The sequence below is a fragment of the Candoia aspera genome, chromosome 4, assembly GCF_035149785.1.
Source record: "Candoia aspera isolate rCanAsp1 chromosome 4, rCanAsp1.hap2, whole genome shotgun sequence".
Classification (NCBI taxonomy): Eukaryota; Metazoa; Chordata; class Lepidosauria; order Squamata; family Boidae; genus Candoia; species Candoia aspera.
Window position 1 is genome coordinate 108,508,799 of NC_086156.1, and position 13,212 is coordinate 108,522,010.

At 38.9% G+C, this 13,212-nt stretch overlaps 1 protein-coding gene across 1 annotated transcript; it reads right to left on the bottom strand.

Annotated features, from left to right (window-relative positions):
- Positions 1-6,936: 6,936 nt before the first annotated feature.
- LOC134496986 (vomeronasal type-2 receptor 26-like) lies at positions 6,937-11,426 on the bottom strand. Its single transcript, XM_063302702.1, has 3 exons — positions 11,376-11,426; positions 10,467-10,593; positions 6,937-7,838 (listed from the first exon to the last, which is right to left on the bottom strand). The coding sequence occupies exons 1-3, from the start codon at positions 11,424-11,426 to the stop codon at positions 6,937-6,939; spliced, it is 1,080 nt and encodes a 359-aa protein (XP_063158772.1).
- Positions 11,427-13,212: the final 1,786 nt, after the last annotated feature.

Sequence of the window (13,212 nt, forward strand, 5' to 3'; positions counted from 1 at the left end):
TGATTGATTGATTATGTGTCATCAAGTCATTCTCAACTCCTAGCCATCACATAGATAGACTTTTTGTATGACAATCTGTCCCCAACTTGTTCTTTCAGGTCTCCCAATGCTGCACTCATCACCACTGTCCTAGAGTCCATCCCCCGTGCTGCTGGTTGTCCTCTTCTTCTCTGTCCTTCCACATTTCCCAGCATCAGAGCCTTCTCCAGAGGGCCTTTTCAATATATCTGATTCATAAACTTGTGAGAATCCAGTGTTCTTGGTGATAACGTGATTACTAGGAGCTTGATAGAATTCCTGTGCAACATGAAATGGACAGGTCTCGATCCAACTGCCCCCTAATCTTCAGACTTCAGACATACCCATTTCAAAAGCATACCTAAGAAGAGTTTCTAACTTCTCCACTGCGGATTCCCCCACTTCATTTTTGTGATGGCTAGGATCACAATACGGTTCATGGTTAGTCTTGTAGCTATGATGTGTATTTTAGTCTGATTACTGTATCTGCCATTTGTAAGCCATTCAGAGGGTTACAAGCAGTATTAAAGGAAATAAATGGAAAGAGGACATATAGCATCTGAGATGAAGCATTATGATGGCTGACAATTCATTCCAATTGAACTTCAGAGGACTGGCTCATAACTTCTTAGCCCACCCAGTTGTAGTGAAGGGAAGATGGTAGGAAGTCTCATTTTATATGCACTTCAACCCTTCTTGAAATAATCTGACAATATATCTACAGCTGTCATGAGCTCATCTGACTGTTATTCAGGGTTGATTTTTCTCTGTTGGCACTGAATTTCTTTTGAAGGAGTTTCCTGGAGATTTGAGGGGCCCAATATATGTATTAATGCCTTGAAATAACTCTTCCAACAAATATTTCTGGACAGGCTTTTAAGTCTTAATTTAATTGTTAAGTATGACATTTACATACTATGTGTTTTTTTTTTTATTTGAATTGTTAATAAAACTTTTAATAACTGTCTGAATTTTTTTAATAGCTGAGCAACTTCAATACTCAGCAGAACAACATGTTAAATAGAATATACTTATATCAAATAACCTGCGCTTTTGCTATTACTTTCTTCTTCCGAGGTGTTCCCTGTTATTCAGTTCAGGCCTCGTTGTAACAATATAGCATTATAGATTTCCTTGCAAATATCTCTATTGTATTGGTAGAAGTTTTTTCTTCCGTGCTCCTTGTCTGGAAGAAACCTAATTCAAATGTCAAACAACACATGGCGACATTTTATTGCAAATAAGATGCAGATCTTGCCTTCAAAAGTCTAATAATTATTAGATGAGAGAGAGAAACAAAGAGACAGAGAGAGAAAGAGAGAGATGTGATATAGAAATACCCGCAGATAGATTTCCTTACAAATCATGAACACTACAATTTATAGAAATATTTTGGCTTGCAGCTTCCAATTATGCTAAGAATGTGTGGCCTGCCCAGCCAGACAGTTTCGGGGAGACAGCAGAATATAAGATTCAGCTTTGTGTGTATGGCATTTAGTATATGCATTTATTGATCTTACACTCACCATTATATCCATCCGTAATAATGGCAGCTGACAGGTAAAAGTACAACCGAATAAAAAGAAACCATTTAGGGGAAACAAGAAAGACAATAAAATATATTCTAGTTTCCATACCCCCCCACAAAGCAAAAAAAATGCAACTAGAATTAAATATACTATTTGCTGTCATTCTATGGAGGGAAGAATGCTGAGCAAAGCACATGGTTGCTTCAGAGAAACCAGCTTCCCTTAAATGCTGCCATCCAAACCATGGAGTAATGTGTAATACTCTGACAATTCCTCTCATATTTCCTAATTCCAACTCAGTTAAAAGAAATAATTACTCAAAGAGCGATTCAGTTTCATAAAGCATGTTTCCTTCACAGATATGAATGTCCAGAAGATCAGAATCCCAACAAGGAGCAGAATCTGTGCCTTCCAAAAGATTTCAGCTTCCCCTCATTTGAAGAACCTCTGGGAATCATGCTCACTGCTTTTGCCCTTTTCTTTCCTCATAGTTTTGGTGCTTCACCTCTTCATTAAGCATAGGGAGACCCCCATTGTCAAAGCCAACATCCTGAGTTATGTTCTCTTCACTTCCCTCTTGCTTTCATTCCTTAGCACCTTGGTCTTCATCAGACAACCCACAAAGCTGATGTGTCTCCTTCGACAAACAACTTTTGCATCATCTTCTCAGTTTTGGCCAAGACCATCATTGTGGTCCTCCCTTTCAAGGCTACCACACCAGGACATGGCATGAGAAAATAGTCTGGGAAACACCTGGCCAGCTCCATCATCCTTTCCTTCTCCTTTACTCAAGGCTTGATTTACCAGTGGTTGGTAACTGTGCCTCCCTTTCCAGATGTTGACATGCACTCCCTGATTGCTAGGAATTATCCTGGAGTGTAATGAAGGATCAGTCACCCAGTTTTACAGTGCCCTGGGCTTTCTGGGCTTTCTGGCTACCATCAGCTTCACAGTGGCCTTCCTGGCCAGGAACTTGCCTGACAGTTTCAATGAAGCCAGGTTTATCACCTTCAGCATATTGGTCTTCTGCAGTGTCTGGGTGTCCTCTGTTCCAACTTATTTAAGCGCCAAGGACAACTACATGGTGGCCATGGAGATCTTTTCCATCTTGGCCTCTAGTAGTGACTTATTGGTCCTCATCTTTTTCCCCAAAATGTACATTTTTGTACTGAGGCCTGAGCTGAACTGCAAGAAGCACCTAAGGAGAAAATAACATTAAACATTACCTTAGGAAGTACCTTACTCCTAAGGAGTCTCCCATCCAGTTAGATCCATAAGAGAAGTACTGTTCTGGGTGGTATTAGCACAAGAAGTGGATAATATTTTATGAGAAAGACCTTTGATGCCTTTGTGGCTTTCCATTGTAGGGGTGAGCATGATATCCTTGCATTATAGATATTTTACTATTCTTATTTTGCATAGGCAATTGTAACATTCCGTTCTTAAAACCCTTGTACACCAAGCAGGGTTGTGAGATTGCGTGAGTATGGATGTTATATCAATCACTCAATAAATAAATAAATAAATAAGTGTTAAGGGAGTAACTGTCAACTAAGTATCCCCTGTTCAAATGAAGCTGGCCATTGTGGTGGCATATAATGGAAGAAGTTATACCTGCATGTCAGATCAACATTGTACCTTCAATTAGAGTATAGTCTCAGTATAACTGACAGTGTCACATTTTATTTATTTGCATGTACTTGACAGATTGGCATAGTGGGTAGTAGTTTATCTATATAATCTGTAAGATAATGGCAGTTAAGTTTAGGTAGATACCCATCCCAAGATGTCTTTGACCTATTTCTTTGTTATATTTATATATTTTGGTTATAGTTGTATAGTTATAGTTTGCATTATCATGAACTAATAAAAGAAAAAGGGAAATAACTTTCTAAAGTACCAAGGCTTAGGTAAGGAAGTCCTGTACTACATTGAATGGTGACCTGGTGTTATTCTTAAGATGCCAAATTACAACTTGGAGGGGAATCTGCCTGTCCAACAGTGACGTAATGAGAGGAAGATTTCACTCTGAATTCTTTTCCTGAAACAATGTCATCTTGTGAGCTTAAGTTAAGGCCCAACGTTTTCCTCTGAAGCTTGGTCAGGATGAGCAGAGTTTTCAACAGATTTTAACTTGTGATAGCCTTTTCATTTATTTGGTTTCTTTTAATTCTAAGTGCAATTTTCTTTGGGAGGGGTGTGTGTGTGTGTTCCTGTGATCTGTACACTTCCCAGAGTCATACTGTTGGGTTGGGTGGCCATAATAAATGTAATAACTGAATAATTAAAATAAAATATAATAAAATAAAGTATCTCCAACCCCTTTTCTTGGTGGACTCCAAAGTGGCCACTTCATCTGCCTTCTTTTTTTCTATGCTCCTAAATAGGTAACATTTCACCTAGAAGTGCTAAAACTACATTATTATTATTATCTATATACTAGGTAGAAAACTTAATGAGTTGGTCAAATTCATTGGCTCATTATTCATGTCAACATCGAATAACTCATGACATTATTCAACACTCTTCCAGCAAGAACCAGATTTGGTATGAACGTTGAAATACTCCAGAAGTGGTGGGGGGAATCATCAAATTTTGAACAGACTGAAAACTCTTTGAAGTCACCTGCTTTGTATCACATCCCTACTTTGCTGGCTTCAGTGCTTGATTCATAGGATCAAAATAATAAAATAAATAAAATAAATAAAATAAAATAAAATAAAATAAAATCAGAGCTTCAGGCAGCAGCTATTTGTTGAACTGAAGCATCCCTCAAACACACCCAAAGCCCAACCTGAGACAAAAGACATAACTTTGGGCAGGCAGAAAAACCTTTGAAGGATCCAGGGAAAATTTCACATATGAACTGTTCTAAATGAGAACATTATCAGGTTGCCCAAGGAATAGCAAAACACAAAGAAAAGATAATTGGAGGGCAACCAGGATACTATAGTGAGGTTCTAGTTGTTGGCTTTTACTATGGGTTCAAAATGTTTTAATTGCATTGTTAGATTTATTCAGTCTGTTTTAAGAGAAATGGTGGAAAACATCTCTTACCCTCCTGTGAAAGGACAGAGTGTCTGAACAGATTAACAGCTGTGATTTCTAAGCTGTGATTGGTTACTGCTTTTAAACAAAGATACAAATTGGTCCTTTCAGTGTAATTGGAGACTTCTACTCCCCCCTTCCTTTTTAGCTGTTAAAGTTGTAGAGTTGGTTCTTTTTTGTATGTGTGTGGGGGGGAAGGATATTATGTTTGGCCACTAGAGGGAGGTAAAGTATTAAACTTGAATTATTGAAATAAAAAAAAATAGTTTTTGTTTTCTTTTTTTAAAAAGGAAGGGGGGGGGAAGAATAAATAGAAATTATGACTACTAGAAAGCAAACAAAGCATGGGTCTGGTGAATTTGATTGGATAAAAAGCATGCTTGAAAAAAAATACTCTTAAAACTTCACAAACTATTACTTGAAATGTTAACCAATCACTTGATTCAGGATTTGCTGATTTTGAGGAAAGGCTTGATCAAAAATTGGAGAAAATGGAAAAGAAAATGGAAGGAGAAATTAAAAAAAAAATAATGATAGAGTTGACTTGTTGGAAAATGAAAGGGAGAAAGAGCTTGACAGACTTGCATTACTGGAATTGAGAGAGAGGAATTTTGTTTAAGGCTCAGGGGAATCCCTGAAGTTAAAGAAGAAAATTTAAAAGACACAATTACACAAGCTTTGGTGATATTAATCGATTGGGAACAAGATAAAATGTAGGATGAAATAGAAAAAAAATGTATTAATTCTAGATATGCAACTACACATAGTAAACTGAGATATGTCTTGGTACTGTTTTCGAGGAGAAAAACGGATTTGGTTTTGCAAGGACATTTTGACTCTAAACTTAATATTGGAAATGTGGACATAACTGTTCTTAAAGAAATACCAGTAAGGATTTTAAGAAAGAGAAAGGAATATGCTTTTTTTTGACAGACATTTTGAAAAATAATAAATTCCCCTTTCATTGGGAAAAATTAGAAGGGGTAACTTTCTCCTATCAGCAACAAAGATTTAAATTAACTTTGATTCTGAAAGTTAAGGATTTTTTAGCTAGATACGGAACTAACCTGGAACAGGATATATCTGGAATTAAACAGATGGAAGTTGTAATACATGGGGAAGAGATAGCTGCTATTTCTAAAGACTGCTCTGAATTGGCAGGACTTCTTTGTTAATCAGAGCATGCTTCTACAGTTTGCAAAGTCTGAATGTGCTGGTTAATGACCACAATGACATTTGATTTGGATTTGCAAAAAGATCTATTAAACTTCAGAGGGTATGAGATATAAGCAAAGGAGATTTATTTTATTTTATTTTATTTATTTTTATTCCAACTTTATTTTATTTATTTATAAATACCTCAAGGCGGCAAACATACCTAATACTCCTTGCTCCTCCTCCCTTCCCTTCCCTTCCCTTCCCTTCCCTTCCCTTCCCTTCCCTTCCCTTCCCTTCCCTTCCCTTCCACTTCAAATTACACTGGCACTCTGTAGAAAACTATACTCATTAGCTCACCATTTGTATTATGTTAATGATCTTTTCTCTCCAGACCTCCAATCACAACACCTAGATGCATCAAATTCACTTCTACCAGTAGTCATTGGTATATTTATTTATTTCCCCATAAGCTTGTGCAATACTTATCACTGATATCTATCTATCTATCTATCAACAAGTACAAGATAGGAGTAAGCCTCCAATTTGTTTTAGCTTCCACAGTAAGGTCAAGGGCCTAAGTCACTTTGGTCTTGTTTATACATAGATCTGAATGGTCTGAAAGGGGAGATCTGAAAGGGGAGGAAAGGAAAACAAACGTAAGGGGAGAGGAGGTTACACTGCATTTCTCAACATTCAACAGTCTATCCTTAGCATGTAATCCATACACCTGACTATAATTCAATATTTATTATATATTTAGCATAATGTATACCATAATCTTCTCCCATCAATATTCTAGTCCTATGTATCTATCTTGGTATTCCATTCAAACATACTGACTAGAACAGATGGTTTTTAGAAACCTGTTCTATACATTAATTTGATGAGAGAGATAAAATAGTCCCCACCTTGGCAGCTAGTATATTAGATTTGATTCACTGTTTCTAGTCAATATTTATTTATTTTTATTTATTAAACATACTTTATTACAAATATCTATAAAACTATATGTGGGACATATGATTATATGGTGGGACATAACATTAAAACATTAAAACATTAAAAACAGAAACAGCTTTCCAACTACTAAAATTGCAGTTGCAGTGGGTTATAGATCTTCAGTTTGAGGTCTTATTGCTTTTGCATGGCTAAATTAAAAGAAGGCAATACAATTCCAGATCTTTCAGCTTCTCCTTTGTCTTAGTTGCTGCTTGCTATTCAGTTCAGGCCTCAGTATAATGATATAGCATTTAGGGAAAAAGATGCATACAAGGAGCCCCCCACTGGACGTTACGATCGAGAAGATCTCCACAGCCACCATATGTTTGCCCCCTGTGGTCAGATAGCTAGGAACAAAGGAGAGCCAAACACTGCAAAAGATCAACATGCTGAAGGTGATAAATTTGGCTTCATTGAAAGTGTCCGGTAGTTTCCGGGCAAAGAATGCTACAGTGAAGCTGACAAGGGCTAGGAGGCCCATAAAGCCCAGGACACAGTAGAACATGACAAAGGAGCCTTCATTACATTCCAGAACAATTTCTTCTGCCATTAGGTGCATGTTGAATTCAGGGAACGGAGGAAAGGTCAACAGCCAGACGGTACAAAGAATGACTTGAATGAAGGAGCAGAAAAGGACGATGGAAATAGCCAATCTCTTCCCCATCCATTTCCTCATTGCAGACTTTGGTTTGGTGGCCATGAAAGCTAAAATCACAGTGATGGTTTTTGCTAACACACATGATACAGCTACAGTAAATATTATGGCAAAAGCACTTTGTCGGAGGAGACAAGTTTTTTTATTGGGTTTGCCAATAAATAGTAAAGCACAAAGGAATGAAAGCAGGAGCGAAATGAGTAGGATGTAGGTGAGGTTTCGGTTGTTGGCCTTGACAATGGGAGTGTCCTGGTACTTAATGAAGATGCCCAGAACCAACAAAAGGATAAAAGTGGAGAAGAGAGAAGAAATGGCCAAGAGAGTCCCCAACGTTTCCACATAAGTCAGGAATGTTACAACTTTTGGAAGGCATGAATTCTGATCCTTGTTTGCATATTGATCTTCTGGACATGAAAAGCAGTAATCCATATCTAGGAAAAAGATTCAGGTTAGGAAGATGGTTGCACTGATTTTGAACTCAACAAAATCACAATGGAACATAGCAATGTCATAAGGTGTGGAAAAAAGGATAGATTTTCAAGAGATAATCAGTCAAATATGGTTCCCAGTTATTAGCTACATTAATGAAGTATTTCCTAATAGATTCTTCTCATTTCTACAATGGAGAGGGGATGACAAAAATATTCAATGTACATGCTTGTTCTCTCCATCACATTACACACACACACACACACACACATAGACTTGTGTGCATGTATGTATATACATACCGTTATCTGGGAGCCATTTGATCCTGTTGGGCCCAAGGAAATGGACAGGATCTTCCAGACTGTAAACGCCACCAACTTTCAATTAGATCCATGTCCCTTCTGGCTAGTGAATGCAGCGCGGAGGTGACATGTTTTTGGGTCCATGCTATGATAAACAAATCCTTAAGACCGGGTGTTTCCAATGACCTTGAAGGAAGCGCTGGTGCACCCCCTCCTCAGGAAACCATTGCTGGACCCTACTCTTCGGACAACTTTTATCCCGTCTCCCACCTCCCCGTTTTGGGGAACATGGTTAAGAAAGTGGTGGCATTGCAGCTCCAGAGGGTCCTGGATGAAACGAATTATCTAGAGCCCTTTCAGTCAGGTTTCAGGCCTGGATAGGGAAGCAAAACAGCATTGGTCACACTTATGGATGGCCTCTGGTGGGAGTGGGATGGAGGCAGTGCATCCATCCTGGCTCTTCTTGACCTCTCAGCGACTTCCAATACCATCAACCATGGTATCCTTTCAGGGCAGCTCCGGGATTTGGGGGTGGGTGGCATAGTTCTGTGCTGGTTCGCCTCCTTCGTCCAGGACTGGTCCCAATTTGTGTTGATAGGGAGTGAGTGATCTGGCCTACAGCAACTCCTTTGTGGGGTGCCATAGGGCTTGGTCCTCTTTCCTGTCCTTTTTAACATCTATATGAAACCACTGGGTGAGATCACGTGATGAAGTATCATCAATATACTGATGATATTCAATTATACAGTACATCTTCATCCCTGGTGAAATAAGTGATGCTGTGACTGTCCCTTCCCATTGACCGGGGACTTTGGGGGTCTGGATGGGGAACAACAGGCTTCAACTGAACCCTGGTAAGACAGAGTGGCTGTGGGTTAATGGCTCTTCCATATCTTGGACTTTGTCATCTTTGGTTCTGGATGAGGTTACACTGCCCCAGAAAGACCAAGTGCAAAATCTGGTGGTCCTGCTGGACTCACAACTCCTGCTTGAATAACACGTGGCAGCAATAGCCAGGGGGGGCTTTTTGCAATGTCATGTTGTGCACCAGTTATGCCCTTTCCTGGATTGGGAGGCCCTTAGCATGGTTACTTGTGCCCTGATCATCTCCCATATAGACTACTGCAGTGTGCTCTACATGGGGCTACCCCTGAAAAGTATCCAGAAGCTACAGTTGGTCCAAAATGCGGCAACACAGGCAATTCATGGTGCCCTAGATTGGAACGTTACACCATTATATCGTGAGCTGCATTGGATAGCAGTCTGCTTCCAGGTGTAATTCAAGGTGTTAGTTATCACCTTTAAAGCCCTACAGGTCATGGGGCCAGGTTACCTGAGGGACCGCCTCACCTCCCTAACATTGACCCGCTTGACCCAGTCATGCAGAGAGGGCATGTTACAGACCCCGTCTGTAAGAGAATTCCACTCCCTCCTCCAAGGATGAATTCACCATCGCCTGGACCCACCCACATGTCACCTCCTGAGCTGCCTTTGCCAGCCAGGAGGGACAGGGATGTAATTGACAAGTGGTGGCATTTACAGACTGGAAAACCCTGTATACTTCCTCAGGCCTATTCTGGGAATGGGACAAGTAACTATGTTCCCCAGGCATCTCCAGATGTCATGCCTTACGCTCGGCATCAAAATTAGAATGAATCCGAGCAATTTTATCCTCCACATGCCCATAAAACTCCTCTTCATGGCCTCGTAGGGACCCACCTTCCCCAGAATTGATTGAGTGATCTTAAACAGGGCTGTCGGGCAGCATTCTGCAGATGCAATAAGAGCAGAGAAATATTGATGTTCAACTGTATTATTTTTATTATTTGTATCATCAATCACTTTACATAATTCAATTTAGAAATATCAAATATGGCAGTGCAGAGCATAAGGATTGATGTACAGAGGTGGCTTTGGGTGTGCAGAAGCCCAAAATTATATCCTCTCTGCATCATCTTAAAGCACTGTCTTTTCCAGGGATGACCTGACAGCTTGAAAACATAGCAGGGGGGCCTAGCTTGGGTCTCAAGTGCATTCTGAAGCACTGGTAAAAGATTTAGTTTCTGCATAGCCTGAATCTCAAATAACTCAGCATCCCACCATTGCCATTATGTGAGCCATCCTGAGAAAATAAATAAATAAATAACTAAATAAAAATAATTAGACCTCTTTTCAGAATGTGAGAGAGTAGTGTTATGTTCTGCAGACAGTAGCCTTACATTGCAACTATCAACTGGGAAACATATTTGGCCGCATAGAAATGAATATCTACACCACCTGACATCACTATATCTTCAGATTCTGCAATACTCATCTTTCACCACTCACCTATCAGATTGGAAATCTTCCCTTCTGGACAGCGAAGACAATCATAACAGCAAAATGGCTTCCCTTCTATTTTCGTCTTGGTGGAACCCAAATGGCAGTAATTGTTACACTGAGAAAGTGGCCGGACCTATTCATTAAAAAAGAAAGAAAGAATGCTTGGTGTGTGTGTGTGTGGGGGGGTTGGTTGTTATTGTTTATTTGGTTCCCCCCCTGCCTCCCCCCCAAGACTGTGTTGTAGTAGGTATTCTCTGTTTAGGCTCCCACTTGGTATCGTGTTTGGTGAGAGGTCTTGTGAGTGATGTCAGTGAAGAGGCCAGGGGAGGAAAATACTTTGAGATGTACAGAGCTAACCCTCATATCTATTGACAAGTATTTTAAATGATGCTAGGGAAAAAACCTTCTGGAGTCAAGCTTATATGCTGGAGAGCACATGAATATGTCCATGTAGTTTTATTGACAATGGAATGGAGGTAGTTTCCCTCTGTCTTCTTTGTGGACCTTTTTTCACCTTCCTACAGCCTTGGTATTTTCTACGAGTCTGAACACCACTTGGCATGGCTTGTTTCACCACCATCCAAGGTCACTTAGATGCTGACCTCTGCTGTGATTTAAGATGATATATGATTGTATAATGTAATGGATTATATCATGTAAAGGTCTTCATGCAATTGGAAGAAGTATTTATCCTATATTTTGGATCCATATAGGTTACAAAGTGTTTGTTCCCTTTTTCGACACTGTATGACTATATAAAAGCTATAATCAATGAAAGGTTTCTGTGGCACATCTTTTAGTACTGAAGACATGAGAAAAGAAGAAAAATCACTAAAACTATTCCAGAACTGACATCTATTCAGGTAAACACTGGTAACATGATCCTGGATTGTCCAAACATGTGTTTCCATCTACCTGGTTAAACCTGCTTGGCCAGATGATGGCTTCCTCGTAGATGCTCAACATGTCCTCTTGGGAAGTCACAGACCCTATTCCACCCACTTTGACTTTCAGAAAGGACTTGTTTGGGAATGTGACCCAATTGATGACTTCAAATCCAGCATCTAGTTCCCCATTTTGGTTGAAAGATATTGCTTCACCTGCCGTATTATTGAATGACATTGTTCTTATAACTTCATTGAGCTAAAAATACACAAAAACAAAACACACAACAAACACATACACAGATACAAACCAAGCCTAAAGAATGAAGGGAAGAAAGAAAAAAATAATGAGGATCTATAAAATGCTGAAGACCTATCTCCACTTCAGGCATATTGGAAATAAACTGTTTTATGTAGCTTATATCGAGTTCCCAAAGCATAGAAACATACTTGAATCTGGTAATCCGAGTCTGGGAAAGGATTAGAATAAATGATTTTTTTTTTTTTCCTTTTTGCAGAGAGTGAGAGTATTCCATTTGGAGTTGGGGGAGGAAGGAAGTTTACACGGTCTACAGAGTTTAAAGGAAGAGAGTGGTTAAAACAGAGAAGATGGCTAAGAAGGAAAGTTCACTCTAGGCAGTTTCAGACTGTTGATGTTCCTCCATGATAGAGGTTCACCAAAGAGGAGAAGGCAGGGAGGAAGACAGCCTGGAACGTTTTCAAGTCTATCCAATATAAATTCCAAAGATTAAGACAGACAGACAGACAGACAGACAGATGGACAGATAGAAGGAGAACTGGTAGATATCCAGAGAGAGAGGAGGATCTGAAAATAGAAGTCTGTTAGCCATGAGAGATTACCAGATAAATTTAAGTTAAACCCCTTAATTCACTTTATCTGGGAATTATACAATAGTTATATGCACCGTGATGGACACACCTTGCACCATCCCTTCCTCTTGCAGAAGGGAGATGGTTAACCCAATCTGATAAAGCAATTTAAGCCATATATTAATTTCCAGTCTCTTCTGCAGTTAGAAGTAGGAAGACGGAATACTTACCTTCTCTAGCAATATGCAGAACTAATTAGCTAAAAGAGTCAAAGTCTTGCAGAAAGCAGTGCTTTTATAGCTTTTAAATGTTACAGATAAAAGGGGAGACAAGAAATTGAACTGGTTCACTATATGGTTCTTGCATGTTGTCATTTGATCAATTCTGAAAATCTCCACATCCTCCATAAAAGGGGAAAAAAACAATAATAACTATCTCTTTCAGTGTTTCTAGGCATATTTTTGATTATGTTGATGGTGAAGATAATAATGATGTCACCACTAAAATTAAATTTAAAGGAAAAATGCAATTGAATAATTAAAATCAGAAGGAAAAAAAAGATAAGCATTCTGAAAAAAAAAATCTGTAAGCCACCAAGAGTCACTTTTATACTGAGATGGGTGTTTTATAAATTTAATAATAAATAAATGAAATAAATAACTAAAAAAGAAAAAAAAAGAAATAGATGCAGTAGAAAATATCAGGCTGTTTCCTGAATTACAGTGCTGGAATAGTGCTTCCTGTGCATCAGATATATTAACATAAATGGAGAGAAGGAAATCAGATTAGTAAAGGCACTCAGTAAAGATTGTGAATCCTTGTGTCTGGAGCATCAGGAAAGGCATTCTGCTGTTTCCTTGAACTTATCACTTTTAAAAAATCTTATTTATTGGAGGAGAAATGCAGTATGTCCAAAAGCAAAATGATATGGAACTAAACATTGAATTTGACCTTTAGATGAGGTAGAGACACATCTATACACTTCACACTTCTTTATGTCCCTGAGACATTACCTTCCATGGGTGATGACTGAGAAG

Excerpts from the sequence above, each read along its gene's own strand:
- LOC134496986 (XM_063302702.1), bottom strand. The coding sequence starts at position 11,426 with ATGTTGAGCATCTACGAGGAAGCCATCATCTGGCCAAGCAGGTTTAAC. Across the intron at positions 10,594-11,375 it reads GGCCAAGCAGGTTTAACCAG|GTCCGGCCACTTTCTCAGTG; the intron begins GTAGATGGAAAC and ends TTTAATGAATAG. Across the intron at positions 7,839-10,466 it reads GAAGATTTCCAATCTGATAG|ATATGGATTACTGCTTTTCA; the intron begins GTGAGTGGTGAA and ends TCTTTTTCCTAG.